We start from the raw sequence: 27,677 nt of genomic DNA, 5'->3' as shown, positions 1-27,677 counted from the left end.
TGCCCGGAGATTCGGTAGTCTGAACCTAGCCTTAGGGTAGTGTTTGGTCAGAAGTGTCTTCAGGAGCCCTAACCTGTTCTTAGATGCCTTCCTTATGTCTAGCCTCCACTGTAATTGAATGCATGCTTTCCTTGAAATAGAGGACCAAAGGCTTAACCCAGTCATGTATTTGAAGAAAGGAATTCTCAGGCCTTTGAAGTAAGTACCAGCTACTTGAGATCACAAGCAAATCACTTCAGTTCAGTTGCCTAACCCCTTAGGCTAGGTTCACACTGTGGAATTTCTGGGCAGAATTTCTGCCAGAGATCGAGCCGGCTGCACTAGGACCGAGCGGACTACATTGCTGTTCCCATAGATGGCAAAGCATTTCTGAGCAGATCTCCCAAAAGATCCACCCAGAAATGCATTGCAGTCTATGGGGGCAGCATTGCAGTCTGCTTGGTCCTAGTGCCGCTGGCTCGATCTCCAGCAGAAATTCTTCCCAGAAATTCTGCAGTGTGAACCTAGCCTTAAAGGACATCTGCAGCGTGATTAACACTTATCCACTATCCACAGGATAGGGGATAAGTGTTTGATTGCTGGGGGTCCGAACGCTGGGACCCCCTGTGATCTCCTGTACGGGGCCGCGGCTGTCCCGTGCAGGGGGCGTGCCAGCCGCAGCATGACGTTGCGGCCGGCACAACTCCTCCATACATCTCTATGGGAGAGGCGGGGAGGTAGCGTTCGTGCCTCCCCGCCTCCCCCAATAGAACTGTATTGGGACGGGGAGGAGACTGGGCGTCACCGTCGACGCTACGCGCCTTAGCGCTCACTATGAGCGCTAATGGCGGCGCCCTGTTAGGGAGATCGGGGGGGGGGGGGGGGGTCCCCCAGCGGTCGGACCCCCGCAAACACTTATCTTGTAGGAGAGAAGTGTATATTGCGCTGCAGTTGTCCTTTAAGAACGCAGGGTTTTTCCATTTTCATTTTCTCCTCATCACCTTCTAAAAATCATAACTCTTTCAATTTTGCACCTAAAATTCCATACGATGGCTTATTTTTTGCGGCACCATTTCTACTTTGCAGTGACATTAGTCATTTTACAAAAAATCCACGGCGAAACGGAAAAAAATTCATTGTACGACAAAATTGCAGAGATCGGAAGCGGATGCCTGCTGAAATGCTTCAGCAGGCATCCAGGGCAAACGCCGAGGGGGGCCATGTAGGCCCCCCCATGTGGGCAATCGTCGTAAATCACAAGGGAAATCGCCCCTGCAATCTGCGGCGATACCGGGCTGATCGGGTCTCTGGGTCCCGACCGCCCGGTAATTTTGCATGATCCCGGCTGTCACAGACAGCCAGGACCATGCTGAAGTATAGGAGCGAGGTGGCAAGCCTGCCGCCTCCTCCGATCCCCTGCGATCCGTCGGTTAGCTAACCGTCCAATCGCAGGGGGGGGGTTACTTCCTCCCACCCTGCCCGGCCCCTGGAAGTCCAGAGAGAACGTGAGGAAGACCGGAGGACGCGGCGGGGGACGGGGGAGTGCTGGGGCCCGGCCCCGGTACTTACCTCGTCCCTGAAGACCCGGATCCCGGCGGCAGAGGCGACAGGTGAGTTGATCTTCGGCGGCGTTGCGGGACCTTTGCAGCAGTCCAGACCGCCGTAAAGCGATCTGGACTGCTCCATCTGGTCCCCTTACACTACAACTCCCAGCATGCCCAGACAGCCCTTGGCGTCTGGGCATGCTGGGAGTTGCAGTTTTGCAACATCTGGAGGTCCACAGTTTGGAGACCACTGTGCCCTTCCAGATGTTGCAAAACTACACATCCTCAGCGTGCCCTTACTGTCCAGGCATGCTGGGAGTTGTAGTTCTGTAACATCTGGCCCTTCAGATGTCGCAGAACTACAACTCCCAGCATGCCTGGACAGTTTTGGCATACTGGGAGTTGTAGTTTTGCAACATCTGGAAGGGCACAGATTGGGAACCACTGTATTAGTGGTCTGCAAACTGTAGTCCTCCAGATGTTGCAAACTACAACTCCCAGTATTGCCGGACAGCCGTTGACTGTCCAAGCATGCTGGGAGTTTTGCAACAGCTGGAGGCACCCTGTTTGGGAATCACTGGCGTAGAATACCCCTATGTCCACCCCTATGCAAGTCTTTAATTCAGGCCTCAAATGCGCATGGCGCTCTCACTTTGGAGCCCTGTCGTATTTCAAGGCAACAGTTTAGGGCCACATATGGGGTATCGCTGTACTCGGGAGAAATTGCCTAACAAAGTTTGGGGGGCTTTTTCTCCTTTCACCCCTTATGAAAAGGTGAAGTTGGGGTTTACACCAGCATGTTAGTGTAAAAAAATAAATTTTTTACACTAACATGCTGGTGTTGCCCTATACTTTTCATTTTGACAAGAGGTAAAAGGGAAAAAGCCCCCAAAATTTGTAATGCAATTTCTCCCGACTACGGAGATACCCCATATGTGGGCGCAAAGTGCTCTGGGGGCACACAACAAGGCCCAGAAGGGAGAGTGCACCATGTACATTTGAGGTGATTTGCACAGGGGTGGCTGATTGTTACAGCGGTTTTGACAAACGCAAAAAAACAAAACCCCACATGTGACCCCATTTCGGAAACTACACCCCTCACAGAATGTAATGAGGGGTGCAGTGAGAATTTACCCCCACTGGTGTCTGACAGATCTTTGGAACAGTGGGCTGTGCAAATTAAAAATTTTGTACAGCCCAAAGATCTGACAGACACCAGTGGGGGGTAAATGCTCACTGTACCCCTTGTTACATTCCTCAATGGGTCTAGTTTCCAAAATGGTATGCCATGTGGGGGTTATTTTGCCGTCCTGGCACCATAGGGGCTTCCTAAATGCGACATGCCCCCCCCCCCCGAGCAAAATTTGCTCTCAAAAAGCCAAATATGACTCCTTCTCTTCTGAGCATTGTAGTTCGCCCGTACTGTACTTCAGGTCAACTTATAGGGTACCTCCATACTCAGAAGAGATGGGGTTACAAATTTTGGGGGGTATTTTCTGCTATTAACCCTTGCAAAAATGTGAAATTTTTTTTTTTACGTATGCAAAAGTCGTGAAACCCCTGTGGGGTATTAAGGCTCACTTTATTCCTTGTTACGTTCATCAAGGGGTCTAGTTTCCAAAATGGTGTGGCATGTGTTTTTTTTTTTTTTTTGCTGTTCTGGCACCATAGGGGCTTCCTAAATGCAACATGCCCCCCAAAAACCATTTCAGAAAAACGTACTCTCCAAAATCCCCTTGCCGCTCCTTCCCTTCTGAGCCCTCTACTGCGCCCGCCGAACAATTTACATAGACATATGAGGTATGTGCTTACTCGAGAGAAATTGGGCTACACAGACAAGTATACATTTTCTCCTTTTACCCCTTGTAAAAATTCAAAAATCCAAGAACATGCGACTGTAAAAAATGAAGATATTTGAAAATTGCTGCTGAACTTTGAAGCCCTCTGGTGTCTTCCAAAAGTAAAAACACATCAATTTTATGATGCAAACATAAAGTGGACATATTGTATATGTGAATAAAAAAAAAAAAATATTTGGAATATCCATTTTCCTTACAAGCAGAGAGTAGAATATGTCACGAAAAAACAATCTCGGAATCAGAATGATAACTAAAAGCATCCCAGAGTTATTGATGTTTAAAGTGACAGTGGTCAGATGTGCAAAAAATGGTCGGGTCCCAAGGTGTAAAATGGCTGGGTCCTTAAGGGGTTAAAAGCGCGCACGGGCGGGGGGGGGCGCAAGATTTATAGCGCTGCAGGGGGGGCAGTCATATAGCCTGTATATCTAGCCCCCCAGCAGCGCATTAACAAAGATATCACCCCCGCCGGCGCATTTATACATATATACCCCCCCGCAGTGCATGTATAATGTACCCTCCGCAGCGCATGTATAATATACACTCGCAGTGCTTCTATATACCTATGCCACTGCAGAGCTATAAGTGAAAAGCATTCTAGCAGCAGCATCGGCCGGCTATACATATGCTGCCGCAGCGCTATGAATGCTAAGTATTTCTATTAGCAGCATTGGGCCGCTAATGCTTTTCACATATAGCGCTGCGGTGGCATATGTATATAGATGCGCTGCTCTGCAAGGGTATATTATACATGCGCTGCGGAGGGTACATTAGACATGCGCTGCGGGGGAGGGTATATATTTATTAATACGCCGGCGGGGTTTTTTTTTATAAACGCGCCGGCGGGGGGTATATTTATAAATGCATTGGCGGGGGTCATATCTTTATTAATGCGCTGCAGGGGGCATATTATAAATGTGCTGGGGGGCTAGATATATAGGCTATACGTCTGCCCCCCCCCCTCAGCGCTATATATCTTGCCCCCCACAGAGCTTTTAATATAGATATGGCCCCCTGCTACTCACAATGTTCATTTTTAAATCCCCCGACAGGAGCCCTGATTGGCTCCTCAGTACTGGCCATTCAGGGCTCCCCGTGGGGGATTTAAAAATGATAGTTAACGGTACACTGCAGGGTTGCAGACCATGCCGCCCGCTCCCCTGCTTAATAACTTCGGATCGCGTCAGGTCTCAGAAGTGAAACCTGGTGCGATCAATCCCTTAGCCCCTGTGCTACAACCTCATGGAACAGACTCTGTTCCATGATGGGGGTAGTAGTAAAAACACTAATGTGGCCTCCCCAGCTGTCTGAAGACTCCCGCAGCCAGGGAATTACTACTCCCATCATGGAAACAAGTCTGTTCTATAATGGGAGTAGTAGTAGTCCCGGCTGTGGGAGTCTGTAGGCAGAGGTGTTACGGCCATACATGAGGGATGTTATAACGGGTCTAAACAGATGAATATTTATTCAGCCGTTAGCACCCGTTATTTCATCTGTTATTATACATCCGTTATTATACATCCGTTTTTCATAGTGTGAAAGGAGCATAAACAGGTCAACTGAGTTATTGAGATGCAAGCCACTGTATTCATAAAGAAAGGCTCTATATATGGTCCCAGTTTAGAGAATGTTTATTTATGGCTGGGAGTGATGTCAAATAAAAAATAAATAAATAATAATACTCCCCTCCCTGGTCCCCTGCAGCTCTAATGCAATATCCCAGTGGATACAGAAAACGTCAGGACTGTAGTAATAATATTTCTTACAGTCTTCACAGCTCAGCTCTGAAGATAGCACCTTTACACGAGAAAATTAGGTAGTCACGTTATACCAAAAACCCCAGCATTTCGGAGATGCTTCCTGAGCTTACGCAAGTCACCTTTGTCACTACAAACTGTACGCACATTTCTCTGTAGGTATTTCGTTCATGGAGCCCTGGGGTTACAGTGACAATTGTTTTTCTGTCTGTGTAAAGCTTAATTGGCTTTACCATCACAATTATGGTATTTACCGGAGGCCTTCAATAACAATTTTAAAATGCAGCAAAACCAAGAGAGGGCTCTACCATTAAGGACACAGCACGTTTTCATTTTTTCCTCTACGCCTTTTAAAGAGTACCTGTCACCAAACTAAACTTTAAATATAATTGTCCCTTATGTAATTATAAGACAATTTACTATTTACTTGCTTTTAAAATTCTCAACCTTTTGTATTTTTAACCACTTGGGGATGCAGGGAGTACAGGTACGCTCTGCCTCCCGAGTCCTTAAGGACCCAGGTCATACAGGTATGCCCGAGGGAATTTCGGTCCCTGCCACTCGCCAGGAGGGGACCAGACCGGGATGCCTGAGAACCCCCCCCCCCCCCCCATCATGTTGGCGATCTGCGTGGATTCCGGATCATACGGGTCTCCGGTGAGGGGTTGGGGCTTTCCAAAACACCCCCGATCCCCCTGAAGTTCCCTTACTGGCGGCAATCCTATGGGGTATTTCCGTACTCAGAAGAAAATTTTGGGGGGCTTTTTCTCCTTTTACCCCTTATGAAAGGGTAAAGTTGGGGTCCACACCAGCCTGTTAGTGTAAAAAAATTTAAAAAAATGTCACTAACATGCTGCTGTAGCCGCATACTTTTTATTTTCACAAGAGGTAAAAGGAAAAAAAAAAGACCCCCAACGCAATTTTTCCTGAGTATGGAAATACCCCATATGTGGACGCACAACAAGGCTCGTGAGTGAGAGCACACTAAATTGGTGATTTGCACAGGGGTGGCTGATTTTACAGAGGTTTTGACATAAACGCAAAAAAATGTATACCCACGTGTGACCCCCATTATGGAAACTACACCCCTCACGGAACTAACGAGGGGTATAGTGAGCCTTAACACCCCACAGGTGTTTGACAAATTTTCGTAAAAGTTGGATGGGAAAAAAAAAAGTGTTACCCAAAATTTAGGGAAAAAAAAAACAACATGTAACCCTCATTTCTTCTAAGTATGGAAATACCCCATATGTGGATGTAAACTGCTCTGCGGGCCCCTCCCCACATGTGATCCCATTTTGGAAACTACACCCCTCATGTAATGTAGGGGTACAGTGAGCATTTACACCCAACAGGTGTCTGACAGATTTTTTGGAACAGTGGTCCGTGAAAATGAAGAATGTAATTTTTCATTTGCACAGCCCACTGTTCCAAAGATCTGTCAAACGCCAGAGGGGTGTAAATGCTCACTGCACCCCTTACTAAATTCTGTGGGGAATCAGAATAAAAGCTAAAAGCATCTCAGAGTTATTAATGCATAAAGTGACAGTAGTCAGAATTGCAAAAAACCCCTTAAGGACTCAGGGTTTTTCAGTTTTTGCACTTTCGTTTTTTCCTCCTTACCTTTTAAAAATCATAACCCTTTCAATTTTCCACCAAAAAATCCATATTATGGCTTATTTTTTGCGTCACCAATTCTACTTTGCAGTGACATTAGTCATTTTACCCAAAAATTCACGGTGAACCGGAAAAAAAAAATCACTGTGCGACAAAATCGAAGAAAAAACGCCATTTTGTAACTTTTGGGGGCTTACGTTTCTACGCAGTGCATATTTCGGTAAAAATGACACCTTCTCTTTATTCTGTAGGTCCATACGGTTAAAATGATACCCTACTTATATAGGTTTGATTTTGTCGCACTTCTGGAAAAATCATAACTACATGCAGGAAAATATATACGTTTAAAAATGTCATCTTCTGACCCCTATAACTTTTTTTTTTCCACGTACGGGGCGGTATGAGGACTCATTTTTTGCTCCGTGATCTGAAGTTTTTATCGGTATGATTTTTGTTTTGATCTGACTTTTTGATCACTTTTTATTAATTTTTTAATGGTATAAAAAGTGACCAAAAATATGCTTTTTTGGACTTTGGAATTTTTTTGCGCGTACGCCATTGACCGTGCGGTTTAATTAATTATATATTTATATAGTTCGGACATTTACGCACACGGCGATACCACATATGTTTATTATTTTTTTATTTACACTGTTTTATTTTATTTATGGGAAAAGGGGGGGTGATTCAAAATTTTATTAGGGAAGGGGTTAAACGACCTTTATTAACACTTTTTTTTTTGCAGTGTTATAGCTCCCATAGGGACCTATAACACTGCACACACTGATCTCTCATGCTGATCACTGGCGTGAATTAACACGCCTGTGATCAGTGTTATCGGCGCTTGACTGCTCCTGCCTGGATCTCAGGCACGGAGCAGTCATTCGTCGATCGGACACTGAGGAGGCAGGTAAGGGCCCTCCCGGTGTCCTGTAAGATGTTCGGGACACCGCAATTTCACCGCGGCGGTACCGTACAGCCCGACTGACTAGCCGGGATACTTTCACTTTCACTTTAGAAGCGGCGGTCAGTTTTGAGCTTTGGGGTTAAAGGGGTACTCCGGTGGAAAACTTTTTTTTTTTTTAATGAACTGGTGCCAGAAAGTTAAACAGATTTGTAAATTACTTCTATTAAAAATCTTTACCCTTTCAGAACTTTTTAGCAGCTTTATGCCACAGAGGAAATACTTTTCTTTTTTAATTTCTTTTTTGTCTTGTCCACAGTGCTCTCTGCTGACACCTCTGTCCGTGTCAGGAACTGTCCAGAGCAGCATAAGTGTGCTAAGGGGATTTTCTCCTGCTCTGGAAAGTTCCTGATACGGGCATCAGGTGTCAGCAGAGAGCACTGTGGACATGACAAAAAAGAAATTAAAAAAGAAAATAATTTCCTCTGTAGTATAAAGCTGCTAAACTTGAACTATGTGGCTCTGTTCTGTTCCTTGCGCAAGTCAAACAGTTAGTTTGGTCTCCTCCCACCCTGACAGGAGACCAAACTTAGGAAGTGCCTGTAGGGCATGGCAAGGCACCGCTCTCACAGGCTTCAGTGACGTCACGCCTGCTGGGGAACGCCCACTTTCTCCTGCCGGGAGCTCACATAATGTGAGCAAGGGGAAAGGTATGATACACAGCTTTGTAAAGCTTGGCAATTTTTTAAAGGGCAGGAGGGGTGTTCGGAGTAGTTAGGGAATATAAGAGTTCGTTTAGAAAATATGGTTTGATGACAGGTAACTTGTGTTTTCTACCCAGTGCACTTTATGGTAACACTGACACATTGGCCCTCATTTACTATTGCAAACCCGACATGGGTAAGAAAGAAAACCTGAAAAAGGGGAGTGGCTGTCGGGAAACGGGGGCATGGTCTCTGAAAAGGGGCGTGTTCCCGACATTTTCACAAAAACCCAACATATTTACTAAGGTTTCCACATAAAATGTGGTGGATTTGATTATATTCATTTTTTAAACTCATTGGCATAAATGTTAGAGTTTAATTGTATTAAAAAATTCGGACATTTCCTTACACGACAATATCAAATACATTTATAAAATTAATTTTTATTTCTTTATTATTTTTTCATGTTTACTCTTTTTATGTCCCCATAGGGGACTATTGTAGGCAATCTTTAGATTGCTAATACTAAACAATGCTATGCAGGTGAGTGGACTAGATAAGTTGTCACAAGAGCTGTCAGTGCCTCAATCACAACTGATCCAGACTGTTGATAGCAGCCATCACTCCTGCACTTCAGACAGAATGTTGCTAAGGACATAAATGTACATCCTGGACATGGGATGCTTAAGCCAATTGTCCCCATAAATGTCCTTAAGGGTTTAAATATTTTTTTTATTATTATTAAGTAGGCTCTGTGTTCCTTATAGCAGATTTAGCAACAAGCAGGATATATTAGATAAATGAATTAAACTACTTACTGCCATAATTATGTGTCATTAAAACAGCACTGAACAACGCCCTCTTACATGATCCACCTATACAGGATACTGTTGGGAACATTAAAGCTGAATCAAGTATGGACATATTGGTACACTACGTTCCAATGCTTGTAAAACATATGTGAACTGTCTATGCTCACATATTGCTTATCTACTGCCATTATTTCAAATTACCCACTTTACATATAGTACAGTAGACACCCAGGATTTTAGAGAGAGAGGTCTTATCCCTACAGCTAAATCGCTATCAATGCAGTTGCTCTGTATTACTCTCCGCTAAGTGCTTCTATAAGCTCATCATCCACCACTTATGTCTTTTGTGTAAGGCTGGGCTTCAACCAATGCAGACACACCATAACACTTAATCTCCACTTTCTCTTACAATACAAGCCCAACTTTACTAGGGCCAAACCTCAACATAGAATATGAGGTAAGTTGGCAGACTGCATTTTGTATAGTACAACCCTTGCAGATAAAACAAACTGGGTGAACACCTTGTACGGTTGTATGACTTCCAATAATAAATTACTATTACAATAATCTTATTTTCACCCTAGTGATGACTGCTGGCAACTAACATTGCATGATTTAAATCTGGATTTTAAAAGGGGGTTTCTGCTGGGGCTAATAAAATGAATGACATATCCCTTGAAGGGGTGCTTCGGTGGAAAAAACTAATGTTTTCTAATCAACTGGTGCCAGAAAGTTGAACAGATTTGTAAATTACTTCTGTTTAAAAATCTTAATCCTTCCAGTACTTATCGACTGCTGTATGCTCCAGAGGAAGTTGTGTAGGTCTTTCTAGTCTGACCACAGGTGGCAGCAGAGAGCACTGTGGTCAGACTGGAAAGAACTACACAACTTGCTCTGGAGCATAAAGTAGCTTATAAGTACTATAAGGCTCAAGATTCTTAAATAGAAGTCACTTACAAATCTGTATAGCTTTCTGGCACTAGTTGATATAAAAATGTTTTTTTTTTTTTACCGGAGTACCCCTTTAAGACTGGAGTGTCATGGCCCTTTCATAACATAATAGCTCACCCATATGGATAGCTGTGCCTGGGACTGCAGCTCAGCCCCATTCAAGTTATTAGGGCAGGATCAACATTGACCAAACATTGTTTGGCTTTGAATGTTTTAGTCTCAGAAATGCCCAATAAAAGGGTAGTCTCATCTTAACATCTTAGGATCAAACTGATGTTCTTCATTTAACAATTTAGATCCCACAATCATTGCCAAATGCAGGATCTAAAAGTAAACATAACTGATGCTGGGGGGTCTGATCAGGACCTCTACTTTGCAGTGCCATGGTTACAATCAGTTAAGATGGCAGCAGGAGGTATTCTGCTTACCTATGTGCCAGCCATTGTCGCCCCATTCATACAGCCTGACTGAGGCAGACTGTATAATCAGCATGCCAACATCAATGAATAATGCTATACCATTGCATAGCAATAAACAGTATAAGCAATTAAAACTGCTTAGAAAATTTACAAAGTAACAAAGAAACATCCTCTACACCTAGAGAAAAAAAGTTTCTACACCAGCACAGAAGGGGCACATTTTCATTATTTTAATTTCCGAGGCGGAATTCTCCAGTGAGCACAATGCAGCAGAATCCCGTTGAAGACAATGGGAGGCTGCTGCATCGGAATTTCTGATCTGAATTTCTTAGTTTGCATAGTTTGAATGGGCCCCAACTGTAATGCATGGCACAGATAAACAATGATGTCACAGTTGCAAAGTCCATTGCATGCATGAGCTTGACATCTCAACAGTCCTTATGGGGTTACTGCCAGACATATTATAAAAGTTTGTTTACAAATGCTGGATTTTACTAAGATTTCAGAGTGGATGGACAGGTCTTATGGAACATTTTTACACAGATTTTTGTCCGTTAGTAGCACACAGATTCAATACTGAAAAGCCAAGAATTAGCCCCATAAAATGACAGTGGGGATAATCTTTGTGTCAATCTGCTGCACACCCATAGCACATCTTAAAAATCTGTGGTAGAACTACGTGTCATGTTTCATGCTTAAAGGGGCTGTCCAGGAATGACATGCAATAAAACCTAATAATCTGTTTGATGCATCTTCAGGTGACAACTACTGTGCATCTAGCATAATGCTCAACAATGATTGTAATGGTACATCTCTCCAGCAACCATCTTTAAAAAGTAGGCCAACCTGAGACTCAGACATATGGCTGCTTAGGCTAAAACTCCCCTTTAAAGGAAAACTGTCAGTCTGTTAACCCACACTAAACCCAATACACTGGGTTATAGTGTGGGTGAACAGGAGTCCAACAAGGGGTCACTTACTTAAATATGTCTATTAGGTCCTGATATATGTCCCCCAGAAGATCCACTGCTGAATTCAGTGAATCGCGCACAGGGGGCGGGGCTCCACCCACTTAATTTACATATTCATTGTCTGTGACTCCACATGCTAGTTACAGACAATGAATATATAAATTGAGAGGGCAGAGCCCCACCCCCTATGCGCGATTCACTGTATTCAACAGAAAATTTTCTGGGGGACATATCTCAGGACCTAATAGACATATTTAAGTAAGTGACCCCCTGTTGGACTCCTGTTCACCAACAGTGGGTTTAGTGTGGGTGAACAGGCTGACAGTTTTCCTTTAAAGGAATCTGTCATACATATCACCCGTACAGTTTGGTAGTGCAAGTGACACTTATGACAATGATACTTACCTATCCCCGCTCCGTAATTTCAGTTCCTTGTTACATGCAAATTACCTCCTTGCATTCCCAAGCTCCCCATGCACGGTGACGGCCGGCATCTTTATAGTGCTGAGCCTCCTCTGCTGCAAAGGCTCAACACAGGGGAGATAGAATTAATAGAAAGATGGCGGCCAGACATCATGCACAGGGAGCTTGGGAACACCCTTTGCACACCAAATAGGTCATTTGCATGTACAAAATAAAAACAGGATTGCGGTGGAATGGAGGCATGGAGCGGAAATCGGTAAGCATTATTGCCATCTGTGTCCCCAAGCCTGTACAGCAGGGGCCTCAAACTGGCGGCCCTCCAGATGTTGCAAAACTTCAACTCCCAGCATTCCCGACAGCCATTCGCTGCAGCAAATGGCTGTCTGGGCATGTCCAGGCATGCTGGGAGTTGAAGTTTTGAAACATCTGGAGGGCCACCAGTTTGAGACCCCTGCTGTACAGTGTGGTATTTGGGATCATACTGATGACAAATTCCCTTTAAAGGAAATGCTTTTCAAAAATAATCCTGTTTATGTCTACATGAATTTCCTCTATTAAGCACAGAGAGTAGAGGTATAAATGATTTCATAGTAAAAGGAAAACACTGTTCATTGTGAAACAACACCCAGAATTACACCATTTAGTATTGCAACAGACTCACAGAGGACGTGTGGCCTCATCACCGGTAATAATCCTTGTATTCACCATGAAAAAACTATTCTGGGACATCTTTATTATAGCTGTACTGCGATATCCATCTGTTATTCTTACTAGAAATGTATGACTAAGGCTTGGACTACATGGAGATTATCATACATAGAAAGACAAAAAGGTACCTGCACTCACCGCGAGGAAACAGCAGACCGACTTCTATGGCATCTCGGACAGATCCGACTTCAGGCTGACAGCAAGGCGCTCAGATTGAAGGCGACTGCAAGCAAAGTTTTGCGCAGATCGTACGAGGCCGGAAGAAGCGCGATCCGTGCGAAACTTTGCTAGCAGTCGCCTTCAATCTGAGCGCCTTGCTGTCAGCCTGAAGTCGGATCTGTCCAAGATGCCATAGAAGTCGGTCTGCTGTTTCCTCGCGGTGAGTGCAGGTACCTTTTTGTCTTTCTATGTATGCTATTGAGTGACTTCAGGTTTCTTGGTCCCCAGCACCTCCGGACCCACAGGCATCAGGACTTCGCGTTGCCAGAGTGACAGTGACTCCACAGTACATTCTGACATAATTGGTCTTTCTCCACAGCAGTGCCCTCTAGCTTGTGTTAGTTAGTATTACATGGAGATTATGGCTGCAACAGGGATTGTGCAGTCAAACATTGTCACCTTCCACTTCAGGGCTTATGCTGCATTGCAGCTTAGGTAAGTGAATGGGGTCACGGTGCAACCACAAATATGACCCAGGAGTTGCAAGTAGTCCATCCAAAGATCATCCTGGGAGAGGTGTCTAAAACACAGAATAAGGTGCAAATATTTCCATTATAGTTTTTGGGTATGTTCACACAAGCAGGATCTACAGCGAGTTGCCTACTGGGGCCATAGCAACTTTTCTGCTGTGAATTTTCTGCGGTGAAAATCTCTGCAAGCTGATTACATTGACTTTAATAACTCAATAACTGCAGAGTTAAAAAAAAAAAAATCATCTGGCATTAAAATTGCACAGCTTCGTGATGATTTACACCAAATCCAGCACCAAATGTCAGATGGAGAAGTATAAAGTATGCCGACACTGGCTTGGTAGATATGACTTCTGTGGAATGATGAATTACACTGCATTATATCTGGCAGTCTGATGGGTAAGTCTGGGTTTGCCTGACTACATTGTGCTACCTGTAACATTTAATGAAATATTGTTTTTCAGGTGTTGGCCTAGGCCTTTTAGGTCATGTGAATGGAAAGCTTAAAGAGTGCCTGTCATCAAACCATATTTTGTAAACTAACTCAGATTATATTTCCTAAATACTTCTAACACCCCTTCTGCCCTTAACATTTTTTACGAGCTATAAAAAGCTCTATATCGTGCCTTTCCCCTTGCTCACATTGTGTGAGCTTCCTGCAGGAGAAAGTGGGCGTACACCAGTAGGTGCGACGTCACTGATACCTGTGAGACGTGTGCCTCGCCATGCCCCACACGCACTTCCTGAGTTTGGACTTCTGCAAGTTCGGAAGGTGACCAAACTAATTGTTTGACTTGTGCAAGGAATACAACAGAGCCACCTAGTGGACGTTTTTTTAATCACAGTAAAAACATATAAAAAGGTTAAGAATTTCAACAGCAAGTAAATAGCAAAGTGTCTTATAATTACATAAAGAACAATATATTAAAAGTTTAGTTTGGTGACAGGTACTCTTTTAATGCTTCAGTATAGCAAGACATTACGGACAATTATATGCTGCCAACTTTGTGGAAACAGTGAAAGACAATCTCCTGTTCCAGCACGACTGTGCCCCAGGACACAAATCAAGGTCCATCAAGGTATGGTTGGGTCAGTTAGGTGTAGAAGAACTTAGCTAGTCCCCAGAAAACCCTGACCTTAAACCTCTCAAATACCTTTAAACTAAACCAGGATGGAGATTATGTGCCAGGGCTTCTCATCCAACATCAGTGTCTGACCTCACAAATGCTCTCCTGGATTAATGGGCAAACATTTCCACAGATACCTCCAAAATCTTGTTGAAAGTCTTCCTGAAACATGGAATCTGTTCTAAATGCAAATGGGTCAAACCCCACATTATTGCCCATAGATTTAGAATGGGATGTCCTAAAAGCTCCTGTAGATGTCAGGTAACATTCTAATATGTTTGTACAGCTGTCTTGCTGGCCTGGAAGTTTCGAAGCACATTGTTTTGTTGAAATAAATGAGGGTTGTATGACCTTACATAATGTTACTGCCCTTTAGCTAGTAGCATGGTAATGTTTGTTCTGCACTCTGTTTTTTCTTGTGAAGATAGACACGGATACTGAGAAATATGGTATTTCCTCCTCCCCACACCTCTACCAACTATTAGGGATTGCCTACAAAAATTACAGTATCTCCATTTAGTGAGTCCACCCCTCACATTTTTGTATATATTTTATTATATCTTGTCATGTGATAACACTGAAGAAATGACACTCAGCTACAATGTGAAGTAGTGAGTGCTCAGCCTGTATAACAGTGTTTAATGTCGTGTCTCCTCAAAATAACTCAACACACAGCCATTAATGTCTAAACCTTGGCAACAAAACACCCCTAAGTGTAAATGTTCAAATTGGGCCTAAAGTATCAATATTCTATGAGGCACCATAATTTTCTAGCGCTGCCTTGAGCCTCTTGGGCATGATGTTCACTGCTTGAACACCTACGTGACATTACAGAGCTGGTATATGGTAGAGTCTTTGTGCTCCCCCATCTTCTGTTTGAGGATGCCCCACATATGGTCACTAGGGTTTAGGTCTGGGGACATGCTTGGCCAGTCCATCATCTTTACCCTCAGCTTTTTTTAGCAAAGCAGTGGTTGTCTCTGAGGTGTGCTTGGGACGTTATGTTGGAATACTGTCCTGCGGCCCAGTCTCTGAAGCGAGGAGATCATGCTCTGCTTTAGTATGTCACAGTACATGTTGGTATTCATGGTTCCCTCAATAAATTGTAGCTTTCCAGTGCCAGCAGCACTCATGCAGGCCCAAACCATGACACGTCTACCACCATGCAGGCAAGGCACACTTGTTATGCTCTTCTCACCTGGCTGCCACCGCACACACTTGACATCTGAACCAAATCATTTTATCCTGGTCTCATCAGACCACAGGACATGGTTCCAATAATACATGTCCTTAGTCTGCTTGTCTTCAGCAAACTGTCTGCAAGCTTTCTTGTGCTCCATCTCTTCTGGGATGACTGCCATGCAGACCAACTTGATGCACTGTGCAGCCCCTTCACCCTAGGCAGAAATGCTGGCAACACTAATACGTCTATTTCCAAAGGTAACCTCTGGATATGATGCTGACCATGTGCACTCAACTTCTTTGGTCGACCATGGCGAGGCCTGTTCTGAGTGGAACCTGTCCTGTGAAACTGCTATATGGTCTTCGCCACCATGTTGCAGCTTAGTTCCAGGGTCTTGGCAATCTTCCTGTAGCCTAGGTAATCTTTATGTAGAGCAACCCCACTTAGGGGTGTACTCCCTTTTGTTGACAAGGTTTAGATATTAATGGCTGTGTGTTGAGTAATTTTGAGAGGACACAACATTAAACACTGTTATACCAGCTGTGCACTCACTACTTTACATTGTAGCAGAGCGTCATTGTCTGTACTTGGCCCCTCTGTACTGTAAAGTGCTGCAGATTATATCGGTGCTATAGAAATAATTAATATCATTATTAAATGTTCATTAAAACGTTACTGTCATTAAAAACAGGGTTTTACATGTAGATCAGACCTCTGAGACTCGCTGCGATTGTGAGTTATTAGCCGTGAAGTGTGCTCCTCGGCTATCCATTCATAGACTTATATGCAGAGAAATGTACAGATCTCTCGGTCAGCTGGCAAGTGAGCCTATTGCTGCTCGCTTCCCCGACTAACAACTCATGATCACGGCAGGCCTCAAGACTAATACCTGGTGTGATCAAAGCTTTTAACATGGTTGATCGCCATGTTAAAGGGTATTGTCAATGACAGTAATGCTTTAAAATTGCCTTTAAATGGGCACTCTTTAAAACTAATTTTTGCTATTGCACTCCTTATGGTAAATAAAAAAATATTTCTAATATACTTTGTCTAAAAAAAATGAAGTTTTCTATGTTTTATTTGTGCTTAAAAAAAAGCTCAAGAGCACATTTTCCCCATCTCATACACAGACTTTGGGGGGGTCCTACCAACAGCATATGGCAGTTAAGTGTGAGAAGAGCTATGATTGGATGAAGCTGGACACCCCCCCCCCTCAGCACTCCAGGCTGCACTTCCTGTGTTTGGACTTCGGACCAAAGTCTGTGTATGAGATTGGGGAAAATGTGCTTTTGAACTTTTTTAAGCACAAATAAAACATAGAAAGTATATTTCAAATATTTTTTATTTACCATAAGGAGTGCAATAGCAAAGATTTGTTTTAATGAGAGTAACCCTTTAAAGGAAAACTGTCAGCCTGTTCACCCACACTAAACCCAATACACTGGGTTATAGTGTGGGTAAACAGGAGTCCAACAAGGGGTCACTCACTTAAATATGTCCAGTAGGTCCTGACATATGTCTCCCATAAGATCCACTTATAAATTCAGTGAATCGCGCACAGGGGGTGGGGCTTTGCTGGCTTAATTTACATATTCATTGTCGGTGACTTCACTTCACTGGGATGTGGAGTCACAGACAATGGATATGTACATTGAATCGCATGATTCACTGAATTCAGCAGAGGATCTTGTGGGGGACATCTCAGGACCTACTGGACATATTTAAAGGAAAACTGTCAGATATTTTCTCCCGCACTATCCACAGTACTGGTGGATAGTGCAGGAGACGCTGATTAGAACGAGCCCTACCATACCCGGATCCGCCCGGCCGTTCGCCCACAATTGTACTTTTATTCTATGTGTATATCTTGCTGTAACTGGCATGGGCGGGGCTTCTGCAGCTTAACTGGCACTCATGTCAGCGCCGCTTATGAATATTCATCCCCCCTCCCTCCAGCTCTCCCTCTCTTCACCGCTCCTAACTGGAGGGAGGGGGGATGAATATTCATAAGCTGCGCTGACATCAGTGCCAGTTAAGCTGCAGAAGCCCCGCATGTGCCAGTTACAGCAAGATATACACATAGAATAAAACTACAATTGTGGGCGAACGGGCGGATCCGGGTAAGGTAGGGCTCGTTCTAATCAGCATCTCCCGCACTATCCACCAGTACTGTGCATAGTGCGGGAGAAAATATCTGACAGTTTTCCTTTAAGTGACCCCCTCGTTAGACTCCTGTTCACACACAGTATAACCCAGTGTATTGGGTTTAGTGTGGGTGAACAGGCTGACAGTTTTCCTTTAAATACTGGATGATAACTGTACTCATATCAGAAAAGCGTAGTTCTGGCAGAAAGGTATGCTGACATATACTGTGACACACCCATTCACTTTAATGGACCTAACTTAGTCTACTAAGTGACTATGAGACCAAACATAGGGACTATGTTTGGTCTAATTTTAAATGTATACTTTGTACTAAGCATTCACTCACAAAACAGACTAGTATATTTCGTCCATTACAGTGAACTGGCAATAACAGTACAATATATGTCACTATAGCTTTCTGCCAATATCCTGACATATCACAATTTTTCTGAAATAAACAGAGCATAAACTGCCCCAACAGTGTGAACTGGAAAGGCTTTAGGGTACATTCCCACACGGCGTATCTGCTGCGTATTTGCTGCTGCGTATTTTATTTTCTCTGTTGAAGTCAATGGGTAGGAAAATACGCAGCACCAAATACGCAGCAAATACGCAGCAAAATACGCCGTGTGGGAACGTACCCTTAAGGTGTATTGTACTACATCAAATGAAGGGGCTAAAGCTGAACGGAGTAGAGGAGCAGCTTATTGGTGACTCTATACATAGTACATCCTGTTGGTCGAAAATTCACTTCCTACGCCGGTGTATGAAATAGATGTTTACGTGCTGTGTCAGAGAGTAGGGATCACTTCTTCCTACACTTCTTGGTGACATTGATTCTTTAGGATTTAATACTGCATTACCTCTTGCTACAAGCAGTATAGCCTTTAGCCTCCAGTACTGTCAGTGACAGATCTGCTCTGATCTATTTGCTATACTGACATGTAGTAATCCCACAGTGGAGCACAGAGATCAGTGCACTTAGTTCATCCCGAAGCTGCCATAAACATGATAAAGCTGCCATAAAGCTACTACATTTCTCATAAAGCATTCGTATACCTACATGCTGGGATCGGCCACGTATAACCTTTTAGGTGCAGCTTGTAAAAAGAGCTGATAATATCATTCACATATTGCATGTCAATGGGACAGATTTCCTGTGTAGAATCCCATTAAAGAATATAACCATCAGTCTAGGAAAAGTATAACTGCCTAGGGCCCTTTGACAGACTGTAGGCATTGTGTCCCTTTGGGCTCATTTACATGACAGAAAAGAATCCAGCTTAAAAATTTAGCTCAGAATTTTTGATGCAGCAGCCTCCCATTGTTTTCAATTCACACGGCAGAATTTAATTTCTGGACTCTGCAGAAGGAATGAACATCATTGTCCTCAATGGAGACAGCGCATGCCCGAGCCTGATTCAGATGTGATATGTTCTGCCGGAGTTTCTCCAGGAGGTTATTCTGCAGAGTGATGGGCCCTTTAATTTGCCAATAGCTGTACGGTTTGTGGGGACAGATGAGTATAGAAACACATACATAGTAACTTCTTTTTTTCTCATAAAATGGAGAACATCTGGACCCATTAGAAGAGACATCTTAGAATGGGAGATGTCTCTCTGAACAGACAAGTCGAAGAGACGTATCATCACTGTTTACGGCAAGTTTGTGGGGATGGCTGAGCACGGCCAATAAGAAACACATAAGTAGTCTTCGTGACTTCCTTTCTTTTTCTTATACAATGGGAAACATCTGGACCCGTTACAGGAGACGTCTCAGAATGAGAGATGTTTTTCTGAGCAGACATGTCAAAATGACAAATCATGTTCACGGCCAGTGGAAAAAAATCTGGATGCACAAAAAATACAGCATTTTCTACAGTGTGTGAGGCAGTGACAAGAATGGAATGGAAACCCAGAAAGTTAAAATCCCAGGCAAGACAGGAACACTTTAAGGCTGGGTTCACACTATGGAATTTCTGAGCAGAATTTTTGCCGGAGATTTAGCCGGCGACACTAGGACCACGTGGACTTCATTGCCGTCCCCATAGATGTCAATGCATTTATGAGCAGATCTCCCAAAAGATCTACCCAGAAATGATTTGCCATCTATGGGGATGGCAATGCAGTCCGTGCGGTCCTAGTGTCGCCGGCTAAATCTCCGGCAAAAATTCTGCTCAGAAATACCATAGTGTGAACCCAGCCTTATTGTCAATGGGATTTCAATGCACACAACAGAATTTCAGTGGCGAAGCTTTCTGCCATGGAAATTCATCTGCCAAAAGAATGGACTTAGAATATTTTCAGCTGGAGATTTCGTAGTCCAAACCTAGTCTTAGGGTACGTTTACACGAGCGGATTTTCGCAGTGTATTTCGCTGTGGATCCGCTGGTGAAGGCCCGCTCTATGCTGTCTTTACATGTGTCTGCTCTTAGCGGCAATACGCCGCTACAAGCAGACACACTGCGATGTGCGAATCACCGTATACTCGCACATGGTGGGAGCTCTCTGCCTAGCTCAGAGCAGGTAGAGTGGCCGCGATGTGCGAGTACGCCGCAGGGTGTCTGCTCGTTGCGACGTATTGCCCCTACGAGCAGGCACATGTAAAGACAGCATAGAGCGGGCCTTCACCAGAGGATCCGCAGCGTAAAATATGTTGTAAATCCGGTCGTGCGAACGTACCCTTAGTCTAGGAGACAGTCAGTCTGCAAGTCAGGCTGTGAGGAACCTCTAGTGTACGTTTGAATCCAGCCTCAAAAAGGAAGAATTGTGACCTGTGGGAGTAACACTTTAGATGATTGTTGTGCTGAGTGGCTGGTAGTAAGCCACCTGTATAGAAAAAGAAGAGATCTGTAAAGTTGGCACTAGACAAGCAGGATTTATTTTGTTTAGGAGTGTTAAGGCTGCATTTGTTTTGTTACTAAAAAATAAAGACAGTAGAAGCCCTGTTTAAACTTTACTACTGTGTCTGCCACTGACTGCTGTTTTGCCGCTATCTGTCTGGTTCTATGGAGCTAATCTCTCACAAGTGCTATCATTCAATTTACATCTGGATCTCTCATATTAAAAGGGTTATCCAGCTGTTAAAAACATATCCCAGTGGTTGGAACCCTTCCACAATGTCCAGAACGGCTCCCAACTCTTCCCGCTGAGCGATCAGGCCCCCACCTTGTCTTGGCAGTGGCCACTCTGGAGTCCCGTCTACACAGGTGATTGGTCGGAAGTTGGTGGCGGAGGCGTTCTGGAGGTCGCAGGTGGTCCCAGCAGTCAGACACTTATCTACAGATAAGGGCTATGTTTTTAAAAACTTTAAGGGGGGCACTCAGGTGGCAACCTATCAAACATAAACACAGGTCTGTGCCCTACATTATAAATATTTATATTTGTTATCATCATTCACACATATCATATCCACACACAATCATATACATATTTAAAATGCATTGTGCAGAGCTTATACATGGAATATAGATATATAAACATAGATACTTCTGTGGATTATTCCATTTGGGAGGGGGCACAGTAGGCTTTTACCTCATCAGTCTGGTAGGCACCATGATGTGTCATACAGCTTGATGACTACATCAGTGACATGTAACACCCACGTCGCCCCCCAGGCCTAACCGCATCAGGGGGTCCAGTGACAATAGAGGCTAGGACAAGGCACTTACGTGAGGACCCCGCAGACGAGGGGAATGTCCATTGCTCTCCATCCCGATGAGCCGCCGGTAGGTGCGCTGCGCTGTGCGGATTGCCGGTCGCTCCCCGGATCGCTGTATGTGAATCCAGCCGGCAGCTTTACTGGATGTACTAGTAGTATTCCATTGATTGGCATCTGTGTATTCTTAGTGGAGGAGGAAGCCCCGCCCATTATGCTAATGAGCCCCGTCCTCTCGCCTGGTAGTCCTGCGGTTTCCGTTCAGACTCACATGATTCCTGAGCATCTCGCCTGACCCCGTGCTGCTTTTCCTTGTGGGGAGGGCACTCGCCATAGAGATAGTGGGTGGGAACGTTCTTGGTGACTTTACGTGTCCTATTTAATCTTAGCCTTCTGAGAGTTTGTCTCCTTTAACCTTTTGGTGGTTCACTTTCTTGTAGATATAGTTCTAGTGCCAGATGGCAGTGCTTACCTCTTACCACTCTATAACAGTGGTCTCCAAACTGCTTACCACAGTGCCATAGAACTAGTGCCAGGCACTGCTTCAGGTCACTCCATAGCAGTGGTCTCCATACTGCTTACCACAGTGCCATAGAACTAGTGCCAGGCACTGCTTCAGGTCACTCCATAGCAGTGGTCTCCATACTGCTTACCACAGTGCCATAGAACTAGTGCCAGGCACTGCTTCAGGTCACTCCATAGCAGTGGTCTCCATACTGCTTACCACAGTGCCATAGAACTAGTGCCAGGCACTGCTTCAGGTCACTCTATAGCAGTGGTCTCCATACTGCTTACCACAGTGCCATAGAACTAGTGCCAGGCACTGCTTCAGGTCACTCCATAGCAGTGGTCTCCATACTGCTTACCACAGTGCCATAGAACTAGTGCCAGGCACTCCTTCAGGTCACTCTATGGCAGTGGTCTCCATACTGCTTACCACAGTGCCATAGAACTAGTGCCAGGCACTCCTTCAGGTCACTCTATAGCAGTGGTCTCCAAACTGCTTACCACAGTGCCATAGAACTAGTGCCAGGCACTGCTTCAGGTCACTCTATAGCAGTGGTCTCCATACTGCTTACCACAGTGCCATAGAACTAGTGCCAGGCACTCCTTCAGGTCACTCTATAGCAGTGGTCTCCAAACTGCTTACCACAGTGCCATAGAACTAGTGCCAGGCACTGCTTCAGGTCACTCTATAGCAGTGGTCTCCATACTGCTTACCACAGTGCCATAGAACTAGTGCCCGGCACTGCTTCAGGTCAATCCATAGCAGTGGTCTCCAAACTGCTTACCACAGTGCCATAGAACTAGTGCCAGGCACTGCTTCAGGTCACTCTATAGCAGTGGTCTCCAAACTGCTTACCACAGTGCCATAGAACTAGTGCCAGGCACTGCTTCAGGTCACTCTATAGCAGTGGTCTCCAATCTGCTTACCACAGTGCCATAGAACTAGTGCCAGGCACTGCTTCGGGTCACTCTATAACAGTGGTCTCCATACTGCTTACCACAGTGCCATAGAACTAGTGCCAGGCACTGCTTCAGGTCACTCTATAGCAGTGGTCTCCATACTGCTTACCACAGTGCCATAGAACTAGTGCCCGGCACTGCTTCAGGTCAATCCATAGCAGTGGTCTCCAAACTGCTTACCACAGTGCCATAGAACTAGTGCCAGGCACTGCTTCAGGTCACTCTATAGCAGTGGTCTCCAAACTGCTTACCACAGTGCCATAGAACTAGTGCCAGGCACTGCTTCAGGTCACTCTATAGCAGTGGTCTCCAAACTGCTTACCACAGTGCCATAGAACTAGTGCCAGGCACTGCTTCGGGTCACTCTATAACAGTGGTCTCCATACTGCTTACCACAGTGCCATAGAACTAGTGCCAGGCACTGCTTCAGGTCACTCTATAGCAGTGGTCTCCATACTGCTTACCACAGTGCCATAGAACTAGTGCCAGGCACTGCTTCAGGTCACTCTATAGCAGTGGTCTCCATACTGCTTACCACAGTGCCATAGAACTAGTGCCAGGCACTGCTTCAGGTCACTCTATAGCAGTGGTCTCCAAACTGCTTACCACAGTGCCATAGAACTAGTGCCAGGCACTGCTTCAGGTCACTCTATAGCAGTGGTCTCCATACTGCTTACCACAGTGCCATAGAACTAGTGCCAGGCACTGCTTCAGGTCACTCTATAGCAGTGGTCTCCAAACTGCTTACCACAGTGCCATAGAACTAGTGCCAGGCACTCCTTCAGGTCACTCTATAGCAGTGGTCTCCAAACTGCTTACCACTGTGCCATAGAACTAGTGCCAGGCACTGCTTCAGGTCACTCTATAGCAGTGGTCTCCATACTGCTTACCACAGTGCCATAGAACTAGTGCCAGGCACTGCTTCAGGTCACTCTATAGCAGTGGTCTCCAAACTGCTTACCACAGTGCCATAGAACTAGTGCCAGGCACTGCTTCAGGTCGCTCTATGGCAGTGGTCTCCAAACTGCTTACCACAGTGCCATAGAACTAGTGCCAGGCACTGCTTCAGGTCACTCCATAGCAGTGGTCTCCATACTGCTTACCACAGTGCCATAGAACTAGTGCCAGGTACTCCTTCAGGTCACTCTATAGCAGTGGTCTCCAAACTGCTTACCACAGTGCCATAGAACTAGTGCCAGGCACTGCTTCAGGTCACTCTATAGCAGTGGTCTCCATACTGCTTACCACAGTGCCATAGAACTAGTGCCCGTCACTGCTTCAGGTCAATCCATAGCAGTGGTCTCCAAACTGCTTACCACAGTGCCATAGAACTAGTGCCAGGCACTGCTTCAGGTCACTCTATAGCAGTGGTCTCCAAACTGCTTACCACAGTGCCATAGAACTAGTGCCAGGCACTGCTTCAGGTCACTCTATAGCAGTGGTCTCCAAACTGCTTACCACAGTGCCATAGAACTAGTGCCAGGCACTGCTTCAGGTCACTCTATAACAGTGGTCTCCATACTGCTTACCACAGTGCCATAGAACTAGTGCCAGGCACTGCTTCAGGTCACTCTATAGCAGTGGTCTCCATACTGCTTACCACAGTGCCATAGAACTAGTGCCAGGCACTGCTTCAGGTCACTCTATAGCAGTGGTCTCCATACTGCTTACCACAGTGCCATAGAACTAGTGCCAGGCACTGCTTCAGGTCACTCTATAGCAGTGGTCTCCAAACTGCTTACCACAGTGCCATAGAACTAGTGCCAGGCACTGCTTCAGGTCACTCTATAGCAGTGGTCTCCATACTGCTTACCACAGTGCCATAGAACTAGTGCCAGGCACTGCTTCAGGTCACTCTATAGCAGTGGTGTCCAAACTGCTTACCACAGTGCCATAGAACTAGTGCTAGGCACTGCTTCAGGTCACTCTATAGCAGTGGTCTCCAAACTGCTTACCACAGTGGCATAGAACTAGTGCCAGGCACTGCTTCAGGTCACTCTATAGCAGTGGTCTCCATACTGCTTACCACAGTGCCATATAACTAGTGCTAGGCACTGCTTCAGGTCACTCCATAGCAGTGGTCTCCAAACTGCTTACCACAGTGCCATAGAACTAGTGCCAGGCACTGCTTCAGGTCACTCTATAGCAGTGGTCTCCATACTGCTTACCACAGTGCCATAGAACTAGTGCCCGGCACTGCTTCAGGTCACTCCATAGCAGTGGTCTCCAAACTGCTTACCACAGTGCCATAGAACTAGTGCCAGGCACTGCTTCAGGTCACTCTATGGCAGTGGTCTCCATACTGCTTACCACAGTGCCATAGAACTAGTGCCAGGCACTGCTTCAGGTCACTCTATAGCAGTGGTCTCCATACTGCTTACCACAGTGCCATAGAACTAGTGCCAGGCACTGCTTCAGGTCACTCTATAGCAGTGGTCTCCAAACTGCTTACCACAGTGCCATAGAACTAGTGCCAGGCACTGCTTCAGGTCACTCTATGGCAGTGGTCTCCATACTGCTTACCACAGTGCCATAGAACTAGTGCCAGGCACTGCTTCAGGTCACTCTATAACAGTGGTCTCCATACTGCTTACCACAGTGCCATAGAACTAGTGCCAGGCACTGCTTCAGGTCACTCTATAGCAGTGGTCTCCATACTGCTTACCACAGTGCCATAGAACTAGTGTCAGGCACTCCTTCAGGTCACTCTATAGCAGTGGTCTCCAAACTGCTTACCACAGTGGCATAGAACTAGTGCCAGGCACTGCTTCAGGTCACTCTATAGCAGTGGTCTCCATACTGCTTACCACAGTGCCATAGAACTAGTGCCCGGCACTGCTTCAGGTCAATCCATAGCAGTGGTCTCCAAACTGCTTACCACAGTGCCATAGAACTAGTGCCAGGCACTGCTTCAGGTCACTCCATAGCAGTGGTCTCCAAACTGCTTACCACAGTGCCATAGAACTAGTGCCAGGCACTGCTTCAGGTCACTCTATAGCAGTGGTCTCCAAACTGCTTACCACAGTGCCATAGAACTAGTGCCAGGCACTGCTTCAGGGCACTCTATAGCAGTGGTCTCCATACTGCTTACCACAGTGGCATAAAACTAGTAACAGGCACTGCTTCAGGTCACTCTATAGCAGTGGTCTCCAAACTGCTTACCACAGTGCCATAGAACTAGTGCTAGGCACTGCTTCAGGTCACTCTATAGCAGTGGTCTCCAAACTGCTTACCACAGTGGCATAGAACTAGTGCCAGGCACTGCTTCAGGTCACTCTATAGCAGTGGTCTCCATACTGCTTACCACAGTGCCATAGAACTAGTGCTAGGCACTGCTTCAGGTCACTCCATAGCAGTGGTCTCCAAACTGCTTACCACAGTGCCATAGAACTAGTGCCAGGCACTGCTTCAGGTCACTCTATGGCAGTGGTCTCCATACTGCTTACCACAGTGCCATAGAACTAGTGCCAGGCACTGCTTCAGGTCACTCTATGACAGTGGTCTCCATACTGCTTACCACAGTGCCATAGAACTAGTGCCAGGCACTGCTTCAGGTCACTCTATAGCAGTGGTCTCCAAACTGCTTACCACAGTGCCATAGAACTAGTGCCAGGCACTGCTTCAGGTCACTCTATGGCAGTGGTCTCCATACTGCTTACCACAGTGCCATAGAACTAGTGCCAGGCACTGCTTCAGGTCACTCTATAACAGTGGTCTCCATACTGCTTACCACAGTGCCATAGAACTAGTGCCAGGCACTGCTTCAGGTCACTCTATAGCAGTGGTCTCCATACTGCTTACCACAGTGCCATAGAACTAGTGCCAGGCACTGCTTCAGGTCACTCTATAGCAGTGGTCTCCATACTGCTTACCACAGTGCCATAGAACTAGTGCCCGGCACTCCTTCAGGTCACTCTATAGCAGTGGTCTCCATACTGCTTACCACAGTGCCATAGAACTAGTGCCAGGCACTGCTTCAGGTCACTCTATAGCAGTGGTCTCCATACTGCTTACCACAGTGCCATAGAACTAGTGCCAGGCACTGCTTCAGGTTACTCTATAGCAGTGGTCTCCAAACTGCTTACCACAGTGCCATAGAACTAGTGCCAGGCACTGCTTCAGGTCGCTCTATGGCAGTGGTCTCCAAACTGCTTACCACAGTGCCATAGAACTAGTGCCCGGCACTGCTTCAGGTCACTCTATAGCAGTGGTCTCCAAACTGCTTACCACAGTGCCATAGAACTAGTGCCAGGCACTGCTTCAGGTCACTCTATGGCAGTGGTCTCCATACTGCTTACCACAGTGCCATAGAACTAGTGCCAGGCACTGCTTCAGGTCACTCTATAGCAGTGGTCTCCAAACTGCTTACCACAGTGCCATAGAACTAGTGCCAGGCACTGCTTCAGGTCAATCTATAGCAGTGGTCTCCAAACTGTGGACCTTCAGTTGTTGCAAAACTACAATTCCCAGCGTGCCCAGACAGCCGTTGGCTGTCCGGGCATGCTGGGAATTGTAGTTTTGCTACAGCTAAAGATCCATAGTTTGGAGACGTCCAGGCATGCTGGAAGTTGTAGTATTGCAACAGTTAGATGCCAACATTTTGGAGGCATGCTGGGAGTAGTAGTTTTGCCACAGGTCCACAGTTTGGAGACTTTTTGATATCCTGGGAGTTGTAGTTTTGCTACAGCTAAAAGTCTACAGTTTGGAGACGTCTACGTTGGAAGTTGTAGTATTGCAACAGTTGGATGCCCATATTTTGGAGAT

The 27,677-nt window shown here is 45.4% G+C and overlaps 1 protein-coding gene across 2 annotated transcripts in view; it reads right to left on the bottom strand.

Annotated features, from left to right (window-relative positions):
- GNE (glucosamine (UDP-N-acetyl)-2-epimerase/N-acetylmannosamine kinase) overlaps positions 1–21,708 on the bottom strand; it is a 52,906-nt gene extending 31,198 nt beyond the window's left edge. The window contains exon 1 of one of the 2 annotated variants that reach the window (XM_056518272.1): positions 21,460–21,708. In XM_056518272.1, coding sequence (XP_056374247.1) covers positions 21,460–21,659 — 200 coding nt within the window. In that variant the 5' untranslated portion in view covers positions 21,660–21,708. The remainder of the gene's footprint in view (positions 1–21,459) is intronic. The other variant, XM_056518271.1, reaches the window with a different exon arrangement.
- Positions 21,709–27,677: the final 5,969 nt, after the last annotated feature.

This window comes from Hyla sarda, chromosome 1 (genome assembly GCF_029499605.1).
Source record: "Hyla sarda isolate aHylSar1 chromosome 1, aHylSar1.hap1, whole genome shotgun sequence".
Lineage (NCBI taxonomy): Eukaryota > Metazoa > Chordata > Amphibia > Anura > Hylidae > Hyla > Hyla sarda.
This window is presented reverse-complemented; position numbering and strand designations above follow the sequence as displayed.